This window comes from Podarcis cretensis (assembly GCF_951804945.1).
Source record: "Podarcis cretensis genome assembly, chromosome: 3".
Taxonomy (NCBI): Eukaryota; Metazoa; Chordata; class Lepidosauria; order Squamata; family Lacertidae; genus Podarcis; species Podarcis cretensis.
Genome location: NC_137172.1, coordinates 37,721,525 through 37,743,970, shown reverse-complemented (window position 1 = coordinate 37,743,970; position 22,446 = coordinate 37,721,525). Strand labels below are relative to the sequence as shown.

At 40.1% G+C, this 22,446-nt stretch overlaps 1 protein-coding gene across 2 annotated transcripts in view; it reads right to left on the bottom strand.

Moving 5' to 3' along the window:
- Positions 1-20,536, bottom strand: part of KIF6 (kinesin family member 6) — a 152,564-nt gene extending 132,028 nt beyond the window's left edge. Inside the window, exons 1-5 of one of the 2 annotated variants that reach the window (XM_079969227.1) lie at positions 20,372-20,536; positions 18,347-18,456; positions 16,816-16,890; positions 4,297-4,444; positions 110-219 (exon numbers count right to left, since the gene is read on the bottom strand). In XM_079969227.1, the coding sequence (XP_079825353.1) occupies positions 110-219; positions 4,297-4,444; positions 16,816-16,890; positions 18,347-18,456; positions 20,372-20,437 (509 nt within the window). In that variant the 5' untranslated portion in view covers positions 20,438-20,536. Of the gene's footprint in view, positions 1-109; positions 220-4,296; positions 4,445-5,249; positions 5,359-16,815; positions 16,891-18,346; positions 18,457-20,371 lie in introns of those variants that run through there. The other variant, XM_079969228.1, reaches the window with a different exon arrangement.
- Between the last annotated feature and the right edge of the window lie 1,910 nt (positions 20,537-22,446).

Genomic DNA, 22,446 nt, shown 5'->3' with positions numbered 1-22,446 from the left:
CTTGTGGGTTTTTAAAAAGAAAAATGTAATTGTGCATCTAATGAAGGCTGGATTTTTTTTGGGGGGGGGGAATGAAAAGATTTGTGATTTTTAAAAATGTTTCACTCACGGCAAATCTTCTAGTTTGGAGGCTTCATGTCGCGGGTCCAGCAGATCATAACCACACTCATTATAAATTTCTAAGTAGGAAATATGTGTTGTGTATACTTTGCTGCTATCCTGAATTGGAAGAAAAATAAAAAGATGGGATTGATAGTTATCAAAAAACCTAGGATACACTGACAGTACATATTTTGTGTTGTTTACCTTCTTACAGTATGTCCTTCTTTGAAAGGTTTACAAACATTATTAGGTGGTCCCCCCCCCCCATTTTTAATTATAATGTTCCATTATAAGCATTTTGGCATACTGAGAAAGACAGTAATAAAATCAAGAATAAAACATGGTAAGAGCAGCAGCAGTACAACTGGTTACTTATTAACCTTCCTCAAAATATGTTATCACATTTATTTAATGGTTCCATACAGTGGTGCCCCGCAAGACGAATGCCTCGCAAGACGAAAAACTCGCTAGACGAAAGGGTTTTCCGTTTTTCGAGACGCTTCGCAAGACGAATTTCCCTATGGGCTTGCTTCGCAAGACGAAAACGTCTTGCGGGTCTTGTGAGTTTTTTCCCTTCCCCCCCCTTTTTCTAAGCCGCTAAGCCGCTAATAGCGCTAATCCGCTAAGGCGCTAATAGGGGTGCTTCGCAAGACGAAAAAAACGCAAGACGAAGAGATTCGCGGAATGAATTAATTTCGTCTTGCGAGGCACCACTGTACTTGTACAAATATATATGTTCCATGTTTCTGTGACCAGATCTGTCTGCATTCTCCTCTTGAATTGCTTTGATGGATCAGACAATCTGAAAACTGATGGGGAGCAGAAAATAATAAGTCTGCTGAGAACCTACAATCTTTCATTTGGGAGAGAACCCAAGAAAGGCACCTTCCCCTTTGGACCTACATGGGGAACAGCATCACTTCTCACTGCTTTAGGTAAGTATCAGTATCGGTGTGACATCAGCCACCAGCCCCCCAATCTCCATGAGCATCTCTGAACCTTCAGACTAAAGAAATGGCACAGAATTGCCATCATCAGTAGGTCTGAAAGCAAAGGGTCAAGAATTAATGTGAGCTTACAGAGATCACCAACAAGCAGCGCAGAATTACCAATGATGGACAAGGATCAATGAAAGACAGCTTGCTGTCCATTACCAATGCTTCTTTGCAATGTGCAGCCTCAAGAGAATGCCGGTTGTGTTCTAAGGTGTGCCCATCAGTTCATGTAGGACAGTGGAGAGCCCAATAGGCCTGGCAGTGCCTCACAGACACTAATATACATCCTAGGTTGCACCATACTTATTTGCAACTTGTAGAGGTTCCCTGGCAGAATGTCAATGTGGAAAGGGTTCTCTGAATGTACAAAGCCTGAAAACAACTCATATTGCCCCTTTCTTTGGGTATGGAATATGCTCCTATCAACCAAGGATGACTTACTGAGGTGGTGAGTTATTTTCTATTTTACTAGGCTGCCTATTGTAGGAAGACATGGAAGGCTATGGATATTACAAATATTTGGGCAGGACAACTCACTGTTATTGTTTCCCCCTTCCCCATGGATTACGAATTACAAGGGGCACCACCTCTCCAAAGCTACACATTTTCCACTCCTACCATGCCACCAAAATGCCATGGTTGGTGTTTCCACAAACATTATTCAAACCATACACAAAAAACTGGGCATGGCGGTGTAAGAGAGAAATGTGTATCCATCTCAGTGATTCCTTGAGTGTCTTTAGACTGAGCTTTGCATTCTGTGTACCTTGGATTTAACATACAGTTCCCTCAAGATAATCCACATTTCAGTAAATTTACAGTAATAAGCTTTCCACTAGCTGTTTCTAAGACAGCAAGGTAAAAGGGGGGAGCGGATGGTGCTGTGATCTAAACCACTGAGGCTCTTGGGCTTGCTGATCAGAAGGTCGGCGGTTTGAATCCCCGTGATGGGGTGAACTCCCGTTGCTCTGTCCCAGCTCCTGCCAACCTAGCAGTTTGAAAGCACACCAGTGCACATAGATAAACAGGTACTGCTGCGGTGGGAAGGTAAACGGCATTTCTGTGTGCTCTGGTTTCCGTCACGGTATTCCATTGTGCCAGTAGCGGTTTAGTCATGTGGGCCACATGACCCGGAAAGCTGTCTGTGGACAAACGCCGGTTCCCTCGGCCTGAAAGCGAGATGAGCGCCGCAACCCCAGTCACCTTTGACTGGAATTAACCATTCAGGGGTCCTTTACCTTTTACCTTTACCTAACACAGCAGTTAGAAGAAAACTGAGCTGGAAGTTGCATGTACCTCTAAGGATATGCACATAAGCTAGGACCTCAAACCAGGAAGAGATGGGAGAGTGCCAGCTCCCTATCTAATGTGCAAGAATATACTGAATCTGGCTTTGCCTAGCTAGAGATCCCATATGTGGGACTACAGACCATGAAGACCCATTCCAGTACTAAACTGAGGCAATCCAGTAAGTGATTTTTTTCCTGTTTTAAAATTTGAACTTTTTAAGCCCAGTTATGTATATATTCAGACTAGTTCTATGCCACCTTTCTGCCAAACAGAGATACTGGTCAAGGCTTATAAACCAAAAACTTTTAACTCAGTTGCAACTTGGATGAACAAGCAGTGATAGTAAATAATATCTGAGAGTTTCAACTCAGAAGGACATAAATGTTCCACTTTGGCTATGCCTCTATTGGTTAATGAGGTGATACAACTGATATTTCAACATATAAACAGAATTTCATTTTCTCTTTTGTGGAATATGGCAAAATACCAAGGTCCTTTCATTTCCTGTTGCAGAAGAACCATTCTCAGACTGTCACATCCTATTTGACAAGAATACTAACCTCTTCATTAACTTATCAGTTCTCAATCAGTTTAATAAAGTTTCTACAGTGCTTTGTTCCCTTGATCCGATTAACAAAATCATTTACTTCAAGTTTCATCTTGTTGGAGGGAGTATAACACTAAGCTCAAACCTGTATTCCAACTATTACTAAGAAAAAATACTAAATGCAAAGCAGATTGCTACTCAGAATGATAGGGCCAGTGCAGACATACTCTCAGCCATGGTTAAGAAAGCATGAGGAAGCCACATAATTTCATGCTCCTTTTAGCCATTTTAGGGGAAGGTAACTGAATTAGTCAAAGGATGCAGAAATATCTAAAATATACAAGGAATCCAAAGAAACAGGTGCAATAAACTAAAGTAAAATTGGGCATTTCACAGTAACTAACCTAATTCTAAATATATTCATATGGAAGTAAGGTCACATTAATAATAACAGGATTAACTTCCATTTTAGAGGATTTAGGAACACAGAACACTGTATCTCATAATTCAGCCATGTCTGTAACCAGCATAGCAATGAACATTCACCAGCAGCGCCACCTGTGGAGCAGCTGTGTCCTATGAATGGCATTCACCCTTCAAGGTCTTTGATGGGATCTTGTTAACTAGTCCTTTTGGTCCAGATACCATTTTTAACAGATCTAAAAATGTTAAATTCAAAACAGATGGGAAAGAGTCTCTTGAGAAAAATACATTTCTGCACAAAATATTTTAATTGCATTTTTACTGTTCACAGATTTACCTGATTCATGTGGTCTGCAGGTGCAGTTACACAAAGAAAGTTGCCTAATATCTACCCTTTCTTTGCTCAGACAGAATCAATGAAAAAACCTCTTGCATATCATTCATAAGTATTTCAAATCTTCATTGAATAATAAAAAAGGCCCACAAAAATCAGAGAGAATTTTGGACATTTCTGTCTCCGAATACTTACAGTTCAACAATAATGTTTTAATACATTTTAAAGACAGATTGCGTATCTGGTTCTGAACCAGTCTTCTATAGAATCTAAATCAGTTTATCGTGAATGGATTGAAAATATATCTCCAAGGACTGATATCTCAGACTTATTGAGGTTTTAATGACTAAATGAACCCTGGCAGCAAAAACCAAAAAGTTAAAAATGAAATGAAAACATATTTAACATCTTAAAACAATTAAAAGTATCTAAAAATTAAGAACATCTAAAAACTTTTAGTAACAATTGCTTAACATCCACACACAGATAATAATTTCAAGGCAACCAGATATCACGATAAAATCAGTATTTCTTTCCTCAGCTATATCATTATATTAGTAAATGTAATGTTTTAAAGAAAAATGATTATAGAGAATGGCCTGTACCTTCTGCAACTGCTGAAATATGTAAGATAGTGTCCGTGGAATTATGCCCCTATCACTGTAACGTTCTGCTCCTCCTGTTATGGTAAAGGTCTTGCCGCTGCCCGTCTGTCCATAAGCAAATATGGTGCCATTATAGCCAGCTAGAGCACTGAAAGTGGAGCAATAAATATGTTATCTATAAAATATAAACATTGGTTTACAAACCTTCATCCTCTGATTAGTGTAGCCATGGAAATCTTTGCTGGCATGACTGGATATTCCTTACATCTTTTAAGATGGAAAATAATGTCAACCTTTTTCAAGCAATTTCCTTTAATTTAACACATTTTTAAATGCTTTCGTGAATATATGCATTTTTATACACACTTACCCCAATGTATGCAATTTTGTACACGTTACTTGGCTGGAGAACTGAACAGCAAAATTCAATGAAGTGCAAATTTTGAAGGCGGGCTATGCTTTGATTCTCATATTGTCCTGGAAAGTGTGAATTTGGTAGTTTTATCATTAAACTGAAGCAAATCCACCCTCAATCCCCACAGGTGATACAGTGTCATTTTTAGCAGTAGCAAACAATATGGGGAAAAAGATGGCTGCCCCCATCTTCTTGAAGTCATTTTTACATTTAAACAGGTTTTTAAAAGAAGAATGGAATAAGAAACTCCTTACAGCACCTTGTAATTGATTCCTCCCTCCTAGGTAAAAAAACCCAAAAACCTTATTGCTACCCGGCAAACATCACTGATTAACACCCCTTCCAACAGTCAGGGGGAAAATTTCCAAAGAAGGAGAGGGATCCCTTTTCACAGTCCAAATTTTATACTAGCTTTTGAGTACACTGTTTTAGAAGAAACCAATCATCATTTCCGATTTCCCAAAATTAAAGTTCGAAATGCAGAAGACAGAGATCAGTGCAAAATGTAGCCATAGGTTGAAAAAGGTATCCTACATACCTTCTCTGATAATTCACATATATAAGTATTTTTCTTGGGTAGCAATGTACATACAGAGTCTTTGTTTTCAAGTCACATTCAAAGTGAGACATTACTGTTGTAAGCAATATGTGGCTGGGGGAAAGACAAGTGGGAAGAGAGAGGGAAGGTAGTAAAGTTTCATTATTTTACATAGTACAGTGGTACCTCGGGTTAAGTACTTAATTCGTTCCGGAGGTCCGGTCTTAACCTGAAACTGTTCTTAACCTGAAGCACAGGTTAAGGGGCTAATGGGGCCTCCCACTGCCACCGCACCGCTGCTGCACGATTTCTGTTCTCATCCTGAAGCAAAGTTCTTAACCCAAGGTACTATTTCTGGGTTAGCGGAGTCTGTAACCTGAAGCGTATGTAACCTGAAGCGTATGTAACCTGAGGTACCACTGTATATGAAGGAAGCTTTTATGTCATCATCACGTGAATCACTACTTTTTGTTGGCAATGTGAGAGACCAGAGGGCCCAGGGAGTGGTTTGCAGTGTGTGTTGTTTGGTGGGGGGAGGGTGTTGCTGGATGAGATAAACCAGGCATCCCCAACCTGCAGATGTTTTGGCCTACAACTCCCATGATCCCTAGCTAACAGGACCAGTGATCAGGCATGATGGGAATTGTAGTCCAAAACATCTGGAAGGCCGAAGGTTGGGGGTGCCTGAGATAAACCATATCAACTGTATGCTGTCTCGGGCGTGGGGGGTTTGATCCCTGTCTTGTTGACTTGCATATGTAATGATGAATTATGGCTTCCCCCATAATTCTATCATATTCCTGACATCATATCAATGGAAACATTTCAGCTTGATGAAGTAATCATTCTCTTGATAAGACTTACTAGTTTTCAAAAGAAGATTGTATTTGGTTTGTTCAGCTCAAATACTCAACATATGTTATGTAAAAGAAGAGGGGGAAAGTATTTTTGTGCACTCTGTTTATGAGTAAAGTTATAAATAAGCCATGCTAAAAAAAAAAGAAAAAGCAAAACCTTCCTTTTCTTCCCTAGGAGGATGGGGCCATGTGTAGGTCAACAGTGAGTCTGGTGCCATGAGAGAGGCAAAAGGCCTCCAACTCATTTATCTGGAAGCCTAAGCATTTGCCAGATGGCTCAGCGTAATCTACAATAGCAAAATGTCAAAGAAAAGAACACAATAGGATGCCAAAGAAAGCCAGTATCTGCTGAAAACAAAAATACCAGAATTGTCAGAAGTATTTGTTTTCTGCCTGGTTATTAGGCATATATTCCACCTTTGTTTCAAAAAGAAGTCATGGGGGGGTGTTCTATGTTATATCATGTTGTCAGAGTGAAACAGTTGTTTGTCCACTTTAGGATTAGCAGAATATTTTCAAACTGTGTAGCATTGCACTGAAACTGGGCAATTCTTGAGTGATCAGTTTTTTGGGCTTGGTCCTCACATTCTCACAACTTCTTACTCTGTCTTGCGGTAATTCAATGCTTCTGCAGTTTACTAAACCAGATTTCTTTTGTTTGTTTGTTACATCTAAAGTGCAAAACGGTCATTTAATCTCAGTTTACAAAATGTGATATGAAAGCTCTGCTTAAACTAGGATACGACTCTGTAGCCACATTTTGAACTGTCAAAGTTTCTGGACTATCTTTGATGTTCAAGATGAACTACAATAATTCAAGATGGAATTGAGGTTGAGGATAGGTACATATTCTCTGGGGAAGAGCACATGTGGCATACTAGTTGAAGCTAGTAAAAGGTTCTTGCGGGCACTACCACTACCTGAGTATCCAAGAACAGGGATAGTTCCAGAAATACTCCCATATTGTACATCAGCTGAGTCAATGAAAGTGTAACCCTGCACAGAACAGGTTGCACATCTATTCCAGTGTCAGGTTTAAACTTGCCTGGGTGGAGCTTCAGTTTATTCACCCTCACCCCGTCCAAATTGCCCCAAATGAAAGTCATTCCCCCATGGTATGGAACAATACCAAGAAGCTGTTCTGAGACTGGAGGGGGAAGAGTTTCTGTTTTGTAAAAAACGTTATTTGTCTAGTTAAGCTGGGTGGGGAATAATGGTGGGGGTGGTGATGCCAGCAAAACTTAAAAATCCAGCCAATTGCCATCACAAGAAGATATGGATTAGGACAGTGATGGCCAAACTTGGCTCTCCCGCTGTTTTGGGACTACAACTCCCACCATCCCTAGCTAACAGGACCAGTGGTCAGGGATGATGGGAATTGTAGTCCCAAAACATCTGGAGGGCCACCACTGAATTAAGAGAAGAAAGAGTTGAGGAGCTAGCAAAAGGAGAGTTGGGTAGAGAAAGAATGCTAGGCAACCACTTGCAGAGTACCACTTGTTCTGCAGATGCCCTTCTTGGAAGTTACAATATGACTAGAAACTGGAATGCTTTTCTCTTAGGTAGTTGAACTTTAAAATGGTTACAGAATTGCTTTATTTAGTTAATTATATCTGTATCTCAAACAGAAACACATGAAAGACATAATCTAAAAAAAGTAACCACACTAAAATGGACTGTAGCAAGTTTTTGTCATGCTACAAAGTTTCATAGTAAGGCATTCATGAATTTGTGACAGGGTAGCATGTTGTACAAATATATAAAAGATTGTTACATTTCTCTCCCTAGATTCAGGGGAGGCATGTTACTTTGGCAATATAAACCTAACTGAGTAATCCTTCATGGACCAAATCTCATTTCAACAGACTTAAAAGAAATGAGGGAATTCTGATTGGGGAAAACAAAGACTTTGAAGTACTGAGTTAAAATAATCAAGTTAAAAATACAATGGTACCTCGGGTTACATACGCTTCAGGTTACATACGCTTCAGGTTACAGACTCCGCTAACCCAGAAATAGTGCTTCAGGTTAAGAACTTTGCTTCAGGATGAGAACAGAAATCGTGCTCCGGAGGCGCGGCGGCAGCAGGAGGCCCCATTAGCTAAAGTGATGCTTCAGGTTAAGAACAGTTTCAGGTTAAGTTCGGACCTCTGGAACGAATTAGGTATTTAACCCGAGGTACCACTGTAAATGGTAAAAATTGCCACTTTATAAGAGAGGCCTTGAATGGGTAAATGGGGCCTTTGGACCAAAAGAATCTTAACTGCTCCTGCATTATATACAGTCCTGCATTACCCATTAAATGAGGTGGTCCTTCAATAACTATGGAACGAGGTGAAACAGAGGAAAAGCACAAAGGTAGATACTGTGGAACCTTGGTTCTCGAACTTAATGAGTTCCATTTGACTCCCAAAATAGTTCGCAAACCAAGGCACGGCTTCCAATTGGGTGCAGGAGTTTCCTGCAGTCAAGGGGAAGCCTCATCGGATGTTCGGCTTCTGAAAAATTTTCACAAACCAGAGCACTAACTTCTGGGTTTGCAGCATTCAAGAGTCAAAACGTGCGAGTACCAGGGTGTTCGAGAACCAAGGTACAACTGTACGTACAAACTTTATTTTTCACTCAAAACTAATCAAGTCATGAAGTATTTCACGCTTTTATTCAGGGAGCTTTTTTATTTTTGGCTAAAAATAAACTGGAGATCAAAGAATGTAAAATACATGCTGATGAAAGTTAACTATTAATATTTCAGTCACACCCCTTCTCTAAACTATTTTTCTGGCATCTTTGTAGTTCCATTCTATCCATCATAGACACCCTTTAGAACCAGAGTGAAATATGGCATAGTACTGACTAATTCAACTTTCAAGTAGTAATGCTTATGAGAAACATAAAGTTTACCGTCATTTTAAAGTTTTGAGACAGATGTTTTCAAGGAGATACATTTAAATATCTTTCCTCATTTGGAGATAAAAGTTATTTTCATTAAAATAAACAAAATATCTCATTATTACATCTTTTGTCTCCCTGCCAAATCTGTAGCATAAACCCTATTTAGCAATGCTCTTCATTTCACGGATATGTGCAGTTCTTTATATATACACTTAGCCGCATGGATTTTTTTCAGTACAAATACATACTGCATACATTTTTTCCACAAAAGCTGTCAGAAATTGGCCTGAAAAAGATGTGCAGTGTTTATAATTTAAGCAGTTTACATTAATCTGAATGCTTGGGCAATCTGGATTTTGTGTCAAAATAAATCTTAAAAGATACTATGCCTTATAATAGCAGTTTGAGGAAAAACATAGTAATCCTTGATACAATTTCAGATCTGTGGCTCCATAGCTGAGTGTCTTTTTTTTTAAAAAAACACCACTTTAATCTTTATAGTTCTGACACTTCATTTTTCAGTGAGATTTAAAAAGGAGGAAAGAAAACAAACCCAAAACATGCTAAATAAAAACCCTATAATCATGTCAAAGTGGTATTCAAAAAGGGCATTATTTTCTTCCCCCACCATGCTGCAAATAGACTCTACCGACCTCGATGTCAAGCCACCTACACGAATAAGAAGAAGGATGTGATGCATGTTTGTCTATTGTATGGCTTCACCACTGCTTACTAAGGGATATCAAAAGATGGTAACGCCTTCCAGTATATCATTGGTTCTCAGCTGCTAAGCCATTGGCTGGAACTAACTATAGACCATCCTGCTAGTTCCAAAGAGGGTGGATTTTTTTACTTATTTACCAGCCCTAAGTACCTATTCCAGTTCTTCTTTCTCCCATATTTCATAGAGAGAGAGAGGTTTTTAGGACTCACTCAATTCCCTTGACTTTAAATTATAGAATCATGGAATTGTAGAGTTGGGAGGGACCACGAGGGTCATCTGGTTGAACGCCCTGCAATGCAGGAATTTTTGCCCAACATGGGGCTCAAACCCGCAACCCTGAGATTAAGAATCTTGTGCTCTAATAATAATAATAATACCTTTATTGTCAATGTACAACCTGTGTACAATGAAATTAACTGAGCCTCCCTCCCTCCCCAACACTCAATCTCATTGCACTCTGTGTGCTTGTCGCACAACACACCAACCCCGAAAGTCAGTTGCACTATATTATTTTCCGTTCAGCAGCCTAACAGCCCACAGATAGAAACTGTTTTTTAGCCTGTTGGTACGACTGATTATACTTCTATATCTCCTGCCCGAGGGTAGAAGATTAAAGAGGTGCTGGCCGGGGTGTGAATCGTCCCTGAGAATTTTTCTCACTCTCCTAAGGCATTGATTCCTTGCAATGTCATCTAGCGGGCTCAGGGGACAGCCCATGATATCATGTGCTGTGTTTACCACCCTCTGTAAAGACTTTCTGTCTGTGGCTATCAAGCCAACGTACCACACTGTGATACAATATGAGAGGACACTTTCTGTTGTGGACTGGTAGAAGGAGGTCATCAATTGTTGTTTAACATTGTTCTTTCGCAAGACCCTGAGGAAATGGAGTCTCTGTTGGCACTGGCGGAGGAAGAGGGGGGTGGGGGGAGCATGATCCCGGTGGGGTTCCATCGCAGCTGCCCCTTGCCAGCACTGGGTACCCCCGCAGGTGATGCGTCCCACCCCAGAACACGCGCCCCACCCCCAGGATTCGTGCCAGCCCCGCCCCCGCCTGCTCTCCACCCCCAGTGCCGGAGCATGAAGCTCTGCCACTGTCTGTTGGGCCTGAGCTATTTGGTTGAGTTGTGGTTGTTGATGTGAAATGAAGTCCTTCAGAATATGATTGCACACACCCACACCCTGAAAGAGGTAGGGTACTTTTCACTAGTGAAATTGCAATGCAACTAGTTTGAAGACACCCCCTGCTCCCCTTTCTGTTTAGCCAGCCATTGAATCATGGAGTTGTTAGACAAGCAAGAGAGGAAAGTGTCAATGGCGATAACTAGGAAATGTAACAGTGGCATTGCAGAATCTGGCCACACAAATATCAAAGTGCTACGATTCATGCCAGAGTATTTCCTCCGTGTGCAGTACTGTTATCAGAAGCTTTATTTCCTCTGACCACAGGCATTTTATAGTGAAATATTATTTGTTAATGTTTAATATTTCAGATTTCATGCTGCACTATTCAGAGTCCAATGAAAATGACATCTTAAAATTAGAATATTTAGATATAATAGTTTTAGTCTGAAATCCTCAACATTTTGGAGAACAAACAAGGAAAGAAAAAGCTTCTAGCCAAAAAATCAGGGCCAATTCTGTGGTCAAATGCCAGTTGGCAAGAAAAGTGCAGAAGCAACTGGAGGCTGTGGCACCAGGACTTGCTGACTTGCCCACCAATCTCCACCCTCTCCTCAAAGTGGTTCTCCCATAAAATGAGTTGTTGTCCAGGATTCTAGGCAAACTTGTGTAATGTTTTTAAGGTACTGATCCCAGGACTCAAGTTAAGCAATATATCACTTAGATCTACAAACACAAAAAAAGATGTTTGGCACTTGCAGTTTAAGTTGTGATTTCAAAAGAAGGCAAACTTGTGTTACAACAAGTTACTGTGGTTATGCATTCTTTAAAGTAAGCTACAATAACACAAAACTCTGCAAACTCCAGTAATAAATATTCTGGTCAGAATATACGAGACAGAGTGCACTTAGCCAGGTTAGGAACGTGCTGTTCCAGATGCTGTGTAAATATAAAACTAAATGACAACTCTTGTTCCAAAGAATTTATAGTCAAAAATACCAGAAGCAATAAATGATCTATAACTGGAAAACTGACAATATCTTTCTTTTCAGTATTTGCGTAGCATAAGTAAGTTTTAAAAACCTTTTATTCATGTAGCCACTGTGTTGGAAACTATACTGTCTGCCAGTTAAATCGCCCAGCAACCTACTATACCAGCAAAAATCACCTACATGTCCAGAATCAACATGCTACAGCTGCATTCAATCGAGCCACAAAACAAGTTCAAGAGGACGGAAAATGTGATATGCTACACCACAGCTGAATGGCTGGGACAATGAACAAAGAATAATGGGCAATAGCTGTTCTTTGTGGGAGAAGGCAACGAAGAGTGACACATACTCTCCTACACTACATGCAAAATAAAAGCCACCCTCTCCTTCATAGTTTGTTTTATGTGTGAATTAGCATTACGCATGGTAAACCAGGGCTGCTATCATAAAACCAATAAGTGGGTTTTCATCCCTCATTGTCCTAGTTAGTGCTAATGCACATGTAAAACCTGATTGGCATTAAAGAAAGCCATGGGAGGGTGGGTAGAATTCACATGCAGAGAAGAGGATGGCACACACACAAGCCCACAGCACACTCCCAGTCTCCTAACTGTATTTAGGAAACTGTGAACTTCTGCTGCATTCAGTCATAAAAGAGCTTTTCTTAACTTTCTTTCCATTTTAATACAACATTCATTTAATATAATAGATATGATATGATATGATATGATATGATATGATATGATATGATATGATATACAGTGGTACCTCAGTTTAAGTACTTAATTTGTTCCGGAGGTCCGTTCTTAACCTGAAACTGTTCTTAACCTGAAGCACTTTAGCTAATGGGGCCTCCTGCTGCTGCCGCACCGCCAGAGCACGATTTCTGTTCTCATCCTGAAGCAAAGTTCTTAACCTGAAGCACTATTTCTGGGTTAGTGGAGTCTGTAACCTGAAGTGTATGTAACCTGAAGCATATGTAAGCCGAGGCACCACTGTAATATAATATAATAGCTCTAACATAACTGAGAGAACAGGCTGACTAGCCAACAATACCTATGTAATAAATTCAAGACTGGGTCCTCATCCCCACAACTGGGTGTGCTGGTTATATTCCATGACCCTCTGACTTCCTAGTAATTCTCTGGTCACCAGTCCTAATCAACATATGGGCATCTGACCATATGAGACAGACAATTTTGCCATTTGAATCTCACAGTATAGTCTCGCCTGAGCATTCTCCAAGGTCCAGTAACTTACTAGCTAGTTAGTGCACATGGCTTCTGCTGTTGTGCATCTTGTTCTTGTAAGTGGTATCCCTTGATAGAATGCTGGAGCTCTCTAGGGGAATTTTTTACATATTTAAAGTAAGTCAAATAAGTTAAAGAACCATTAAATGGTTAAATTTCTTCCATCATTGCATGACTTAAGCGTCACGAGATCAGTTGTTCTATATTCATAACGAGTTCAAAGTGCTAGAAACCAACTCTGGAAACCATCATTTTTATTCTGATTTGCACACATGAACTTTTAAGTTGCACTTAAACCAGTCCTACTTCGGATGTCATGGGAAAGTGATTCACCAAACCAGGTAGTCTATCTCAAGAAAAGAGTGCAGGAAGAGAAGAGAAGGGAAAGAGGAAATGCTCAAACTAGTAGCTTGTTCCTGCTCCATTAAACCATTGTTTGTTGGAGCAGCAATGTTACCTATGAACCAGGCCAGAAAGCAATATTATATGTTAGGGGAAATGCTTAGAACAATGGTGGACAATGGGTAGGTTATCAGACACATTCACTTCCTGAGGCAATTTAATCTGGCCCCTAACAGAGCTATTAAACGTTACTCAAGGCAACAAAATTGTCTACAGTTTCACTTATAAAAGAAAAAAAAAAGTTTTAAAGTTGTAAATAAATATTCAGGATCCTGGCAAGTCATGAGAAGTTCAGTTAACATGAGTAAATACAGTTCTGACCCTCTAACTACTATCTGGGGAATACAGGGATGTCAGAGAATACAGAAACTGCTTAAGGTAAAGGTAAAGGGACCCCTGACCATTAGGTCCAGTCGTGGAAGACTCTGGGGTTGCGGCGTACAGCTTCCGAGGTCATGTGGCCAGCATGACTAAGCCACTTCTGGCGAACCAGAGCAGCGCACGGAAATGCCGTTTACCTTCCCGCCGGAGTGGTACCTATTTATCTACTTGCACTCTGACATGCTTTCGAACTGCTAGGTTGGCAGGAGCAGGGACCGAGCAACAGCAGCTCACCCCGTTGTGGGGATTTGAACCGCCAACCTTCTGATCAGCAAGTCCTAGGCTCTGTGGTTTAACCCACAGTGTTTAAAATGTCTACTCTAGCAAAAGACTAGAGAACCAAGAAATGTATCAGTCACATCACTGAAACAAGAAAAACAATGCAGTGTCTTAACATTACCCAACCTGATGCCTTTCAGACGTTTTGAGCTATAACTTCCATCAGACCCAAGCTGCAAGGAGTTGTAGCTTAAAATATCAGGAGGACAACTAGTTGGGACAGGCTGCCTTAAGTAAAATAGCATTTCAAATGAACCTAAACAAGTCCATGTAATCCAGAGCTTTTCAAACTATGTGTCGTGGCACATTAGTGTGTCGGCTGCAGTGTGTAGGTGTGTCACGCAAACACTCCCTACGCTCCTCCCAGGGCTGAAAAGGGGTTAGTTTAACCTCTGGTTTGCTACTAAAACTGAATCACTATGTCATGAAAAGATGCATGTCTAAAAAGTGTATCACCAACATGAAAAGTCTGGAAAGCTCTGATGTAATCTAAGCAAATCAGAAGATTAAAAATCCAACCTCACAATGGGGCTTGTTGTCAAGTAACCATGAATGGAAGTGCAGTCTGAAACAGTTAAACAAATGGAATACTGCAACAAGGGGGGAAGTTCAAAGAAAGACAAAAATAGGAAAAAAATGATTCAACTCTTCATCCTGCCAACAAGACACTGAAAACCTCTAATTAGCTCCATGCATGTCCTCTCCTTTTATCATATTTTGACATTGTTCTGGATTTATTCTGTTGTAATACTGAATTTAGCCTCCCCGTGATCATATGACAAACAGCCTTGGAATGTTACTGAAGAACTTCATTGATATTTCTGTTGTGTTACTTTCCTAGAAACTCATCAGCAAAGCTGTTCCCTGACTTACTGGTATACTTTTATCTTCATAAACATGTTGGTCTGAGCCTCTAGAAAATGGATCTGACAAGCTGGCATACCAACCTTGTGTGCATATGTTTTTTAAAGATAATAAAACCAATGTTCATTATGAAGAACCACACAATAGCAAAATAGCAACAATTAATCTAATTGTAACAACCTGTAAGGAAATTTTGGCACACTCAATTATAGAATGAACAGCAACTGTAACACCACGCAGTGAAGAACACCCTAGAATATGAACACATCTGTAAATACATACTTCAAAAATAACATTGTGCATAACAGAATGTTTTTTAACTGTGTTTAGAAAGCCCAGTTCAAATAATGAGCTATGTTGCAATAAAACTGCCATTACCAGCAAGTGATAACATCCTGCACTTTTATAAACCAAAACAGAACAAGTGTTACTCAACTATGGAAACAGTTTAACAATGGGCTAAATTACAACATAGTTTAAAAAGAACACAAACATTGCAAGAAAACATTTTTCTGTCTGTTGACTGACAGTTTTAATTCACATATTTATTATTTCTCCAAAAAGTATTTGAAGCCATATTTGGGGGTGGAAACAGATGATACATAATCCTTCAATTCCAAAATAAGAACACAGATTAAAAAAAAAACTAAACAAAAACATGCCAAGGAGTGCCAGTTAAAAATTAAGGCGGGTTCAGCTTTTAATTATTACATGAGACTTTACCCATTCATAGGGTGCATTTGCATACAATGCTAAACTATGGTTTAACACCATAAAGAGAAGGCACACAGAGCTCGTGCTCTGCCACCTCTCCTTCTCCCATGCGGTCGGTAATTCAACCAAGTTTACATTCCATTTCAAAGGATCTTCGCTTAGCATTATATGCAACCAGGACTCATAGCTTACAACAATCAACGGACATTTGCTAAACAAGCCACCTTCAAAACATGGATAAACCATGATGAAACATAGTCCCATAGTCATTGCAGGAAGTGATGGACTGGGATGCAGGAGGCAGCCTCACACTGGTGCAAGTTCTCCTACACCTACTTAGTATGGGAGCAGCCTCTTTGTTTCCTCTCACACAAATTAAAATGTAGATTCTAATAATGGTGATAGTAACCCACTTGCTCAAGTTAAGAGAAGCACTGAAGGATTGTGCAGCTGGACACTTTAATCAAAATGCCCATTTACAACTATTAGCTCCCTGGGCTGTCCTTGATGGATTTAAGATCTAACTACCTATGAGCCTATTCGTAATTGTTAAAGCAATTACTCCAATTCTTATAAAAAGTAACCAAATTTTATGTTGATTATTTTGCCCATTATGAATTTAAGTAAGAAACTCTAGCTTAGAAATAGCAGCCAAGCAGTGAAAGAAGTTAGTTTTTAACACCTACCTTGGAAATGTGGACTCCGGTGGAACCTGGCATAATATCATATGTCAGTAAACATGAGGTTAGGGAGGAGTAAAATTCAGATATAAGTCACTTGACTAAGGCCACATAATTAGACCTAGTCCACACAGAAAGCAAACAAGGTGACAGAATGCTGAGATAATCAAATGGAGTGTTTCACTTCCAGGTATAGGTGACAATGTACCATTTTGGATGCCTCTCCAAATAAATAATAAATGTATTACTTTGCACTGACGCCCCTTGAAGAACCACATTGGCCTATTGCTTTCAAATTACTTTTGGGAACAGCTAAAAACCATTCACAGAAGGCATAACCCCTAGGTGGTTATTAGATGATGATTTAATTAAAGAAATTACACAGATTTTTTTAAATTATCAAACTTACCATTCTGCAACTGGCTTGGCAATGGCTTCAAAAATTTCATCCTGTTTTGATTCCTGATCAAAAACTTTCTGAAATCTGCAAATTATGAACAATTGGTCATGCAAATCTTAAAACACTACTTCTTTTTTTATTTAAAAAAATATGTTTGTAACTAAGTCAATGTTTACATCACTGAACTTACATAACCCAGTACAATGTTTTCCCTGTAGTCTTTACTACACTATGCTGTTGTGCTATTGTATCCACAAAAGACTGTAAACACTGCTGCTTTGACAAACACTCTACAATAAAATCCTCTGATAAAATTATACTGCTTAGAAAAAAGCAAACTGTATTTTACTACTGTCAAGGGGATCAGTGCTTCCAAATGGCCTCACACAGGACTTGTATAATTAACCCTAGAATCAAACAGATCATATAAACAGTACAAATTATTTTCAGTTTTCTTCTATAGAAGAAGAAAGGGAAGTCATTAAGGAAGTTATTTTAGTCAAAGATCCAATCCTTCAAAGGAATTGTGCCCAATTTGCAACACTTAATACAAATATTTTAGCATCTTAATATAGCATCATATTTACAACAGGTTTTTTCAAAATGTGACAGCAGCAGCCTCTGCATAAGAATAGGAGAACCCTGTTCTGTGGAACATTTCTGTCAAATATGTGTTTCACCTACTTCTTTAATAGAAACTATTCTGAACTAATCCATTTTTTTCTACTACAAATGTTTTGGAAGCCTTCAGGCTTCTGGTTCTCAAGTCCATTCACTTCAGTGTAAAGCAGAGAGAAGTTAACGTTATGTAATGACTTTGAAATCTAAAACAAAACAAAAGCTACTACTTCATCACTAAGCCTTAATACTTAATTTCAAAATGGTTAGCAAATTCATTCTTCATAGTTCTAGGCTGTTTTAGATTGCTTTCAGCATAATTATAGAATCCTTCAACAATATCAATAACCGTCATTCATTCCCAAGCAAGGAAATTGAAACAGACAGAAATGGTACTTTACACTGCAATCTCAAACTCATTTACCCAGAAATAATTTCAACTGAATTCAATGGGATTTAGGTTTGGTGGGCCTAATCAGGCCCATGAGATGGAGGTTCCTCACCACTACCCTAGAACAGCAGTCCTTTTAATTCCATGCACATTTATTTGGGTGTAATCCCATTATTTCCAAATGAAGATGCATGCAAACATGCAATAAAGGTATCACTTCTAAGTCTTTTCTCTCCCTACAATACACAACAAAGTTGCCTTATGATCACATGGTATAATAGAACTAATACAAAACAACAAGCAAGGATAACCTATAAAATTGCCACCCTATAACATTCTCTGTGAACACCTGCCCCTCCCTGCCTTTTAGCACAGGGTTCAGTGGGCAGGGGAAAGGATTACAAACTATAAAACAACATGATGGAACTTTATCAGATGGCATTTTTGTGTTTTGCCATTGTGCCATTCACAATGTTCAAACATACAACATTCCTAAAATTAACTATGTACCAAGGAGACAAATTAACTTACTTAAATTTGTAGCTTTCTCGTTTGTTATTGACAAATCCATCTGCCAAATCACGTGGCACAATAATCTCCAAACTGAATGCTGATGTTTCATCTTGTTCAACTGAATATATCTACAAAATAAATATGGAGTCTTTTAATATGTTATTTGTATTGGTGAAATTCCAATTTATTTTTTCAGAATACAGCATAAATTACCCTTAGATCTAAAACTGTAGACTCTATGGACAACTTCCAATAGGCTTTTTTAAAAAGGGAATATATCTAATAGTAATACCAATAATGAAACCAGTAATATCAAGAAGGGTTTATATTCATATCAGTTAGCAAATTATACACAAATAAGGAAAATATATTTGTATGGAAAACATTTAAACCTTACACATGCAATGTATAGAGGAATATGGCAGGATAATCACCACCTATTAAATACAGAACTGTATGCGTTATATCAAATGTAAGTCCCAGTGCTATTTTTTCTTTAAAAAGAGTTGTCAGAACTCATCATGAACACCTCCCTTGTTCTCTTAGAATGGTAATGGTGCCCACCTGAGAGGTGCTGAAACAGCTCTGGTGAGCTCCAGCTGAAAAAAGACCTGGTAAGCCCTACTCCAACTCCCAAACAAGTCTTGCAGATAGATTACCAGGAACTGTGATTGCCATAGTGAGCCAATTGGGGCAGGGGCTTCATGGTGCAGACAGATACCATAGGTTGTTTTTTTCCGGCAAGTTCTTTGCATTTTTTAAAAAACTTGCATAATAGCAGGTAAACCATTTCCTATTAATCATAGTTGGCAGGAGGAATCAAGGAAAGTTTCAGTTGCAGAGTTGTCTGCCATTCAACAGTTAAAGATATGCAATTACATAATTTCACTGATTTGCTTTTAGTTCTATAGAACGTAATGTCATTTATTTACTGTTCTGTATTTACAATTGATATATGGGGGAAATGATCGTTAAGAGCTGTCCAACAGTGGCATGGACTCTGTCCGAAGGTGGTGGACTCTATGTGGAAGGTTTTTAAGCTAAGTTTGACAAGCCATCTGTGATGTATGATCCGGTTGAGATTACAGCATTGCAGGGGGTTGGACGAGATGACCCTCGAGATCCCTTCCAACTTTACAGTTCTAGGATTCTATCATCATCATCATCATCATCATCATCATCATAACTTTGCCAAAGCATTCAGAGTGTCACAATCAAAACCCCAACTCCCAAGTGTCCAACAACCCATTCTAATAGTGATAGTATATATTGGTATGCATCAATTTATATTCCGTTTAGGGCCAAAACAAGCTGCTATGACGAATATGGGTTAAATTCCCATGAAAACTTACAACCACAGGAGCCAAATCCTAGAGGCCAAGGGGGTCTTCGGCCAACCCTCAACAAAATGTTTCACTGGGCCAGCCCCCCCCCCCACAAAAGATGATGTGTGTTGCTGTTCAGTTTGCGTGCACATCATGTGGTCAATTATGTGGGGCAGGGCTCACCTGCCCCCTCCCCAATATTTTATTGATGTTGGCACCCATTTACAACTTCTACTTGTGTAGGATACAGAAAAAGAAAGAAAGAAAGATCGCTTCTCGGCCTTTTGGCTAAGATCAAGTGTAGTAAAAGAAAGAAAGAAAGAAAGAAAGAAAGAAAGAAAGAAAGAAACCCAAATGGAAATGAGTTCCTTGATGAGTGATTCAACAGACCAGAACTTTATGGTGATTCTACTAATCACGTGAACAGAAAGATCGTCTGGATTCGCTCTCGATGCGCCTGCGACTGCCTAAGGCGGTGCATTCGCTTCTTAGGCATCAGCCACACCAAGCCACAACTTCCTCAGCGGGTCGCCCTCCTCGCCTTCCTCTTCCAGCTCGTCTCCACAGCAGGGTCCCCTCCATCCCTTCCCTGCCAAAGGGCGCCCCTCACACGCCGCAAAAGCAGCCACTCCCCCCCCCCGTGACTTCCTGTATATTTATTTATTTATTCGTTGGTTCCGTCCCTCGGACGCAGCTGGCTCTTCCCCGCGCCACCTACCCCCGGCGGCTGCCTCCTGCCGAGGGGCTTGACCCGGGCATAGATCTGGATCGTTTGCTTCACCATCTCCGCAAATCAAAGCTTTGTCGGGGCGAGAGAGCGGCGAGGGGGCGCTAGGCCTTCCATAGCAACGGTAACCGGGCAACGCTACCCAGCGTGCCTTGCGCCGCAAGCGACGGGGGGGGGGGGAGAAGCCTCGGATCGCACCGCGCATGCGGAAAACGAGAGCGCGTTGTTCGCTCTGTCCTAGCCTTGCTCTTATTGCCTTAAGTGGCATTATGTTGTTGTTTAGTCGTTTAGTCGTGTCCGACTCTTCGTGACCCCATGGACCAGAGAACGCCAGGCACTCCTGTCCTCCACTGCCCCCCGCAGCTTGGTCAGACTCATGCTGGTAACCTCGAAAACACTATCCAACCATCTCGTCCTCTGTCGCCCCCTTCTCCTTGTGCCCTCCATCTTTCCCAACATCAGGGTCTTCTCCAGGGAGTCTTCTCTTCTCATCAGGTGGCCAAAGTACTGGAGCCTCAGCTTCACAATCTGTCCTTCCAGTGAGCACTCAGGGCTGATTTCCTTCAGAATGGAGAGGTTTGATCTTCTTGCAGTCCATGGGACTCTCAAGAGTCTCCTCCAGCACCATAATTCAAAAGCATCAATTCTTCGGCGATCAGCCTTCTTTATGGTCCAGCTCTCACTTCCATACATCACTACTGGAAGTTGCATTATACTGTGTATGTATTATTTGTTGACTGACACTGATAGACCCTCATGTGCGCGGCTTCAAACCCAGGGAAAACGCAATGGGTTGCCTCCAACGTTAGAACAGACTTAACTGCAGTGAATTGGTAGGACTGATTTAGGTCCATTGTTTTTAATAGGTCTGTTCTGGTTAAAATGTTTCTGGATATACAACAGCCCAATAATAGCGGCATCTGTCACACGCGCACACTGCCTCCTTTGTGCTTCGTCACTCTCGGGTGGGGATTTGCCCTTCCTGACAAGCAGGCAAAGTTTCCCAGGCGCCTGCTCCTTTCTGAAATTAAATCACAGCCGCCATGACGCAGCGTGCACGGAGCATGTGAGTTATGAATGTGCCGCTTGTGATGCAATCGTTGTGCTTTAAAAAATAAAGAATAACTATTCTGCCGGCTACACCGGTGTCGGTGCCAGACTATGTTGCGACCTAGGATACTGCAACGCCCCCCCCCCCTCCACAAAATTGCCAACTTCAGTTTTCAAAAACAGATGTCTTGTAGCAAAACTGAAAAGCACAAAAACTTGAAGCTGCTAAATTTAAATGGCAAGAATAAGTAACACAACAATATTTGACTGTCTTTCTCAAATGCAAAAGAAAATGTTTTAGCACACAAATCATTTTGAATAAACTTGTGAATTGAGTCTCTTAAACGTTCCGATTTCAGGCACATCAAAATATCACCTTAGGTGCCTTTTCCTTTGCCCACTTTGTCACCAATTCCTTCAGTTCAGGTGCTGATGCTCGGAAATCTCCAAAGTGATACATACTTGCCAAGCCAGCTATTTCCTTTTGCAACATTGTTGAGCAGAGGTACATTTTATAAGTCTGAGCTTTGAGAAACTGCATTCAAAATATAAAATAAAAGTAAAATATTATCAGAAATTTATAAGATGTAACAAAAACTACTCTGTATCAAACCATGTCCCTCAAAAGTCAGTACTCTGATGTCTAGCCCAATGATAGCACTGGCCCTGACCCCACCCACTTCCCAGGTGATATATTGAAAGGATAGGAGAGATCATAAATAGAGAAAATTAGTGGCAATACTGTATGGGACAGGCAGGAAACTGATATACTGTATAGAACTGCTTTAGCTGTGGTTGTGATTGACATTATTGCTCAAAATCAGGCACACTAGTAGTTTGTATGCAATAATTACCCACAGGTGTGGTGTGATAATGCAACTGATTGCTGAGAAATGCTACATAAGGGATTTAGTGAGCCTCAGCCATAGTTGGTTTGTAAAGATTAAAGCCAGCATCAGGGATCAGACATACGGTATATGTATTTGTAGCTGTGTTCAGAAATTAAAAATAAAGGG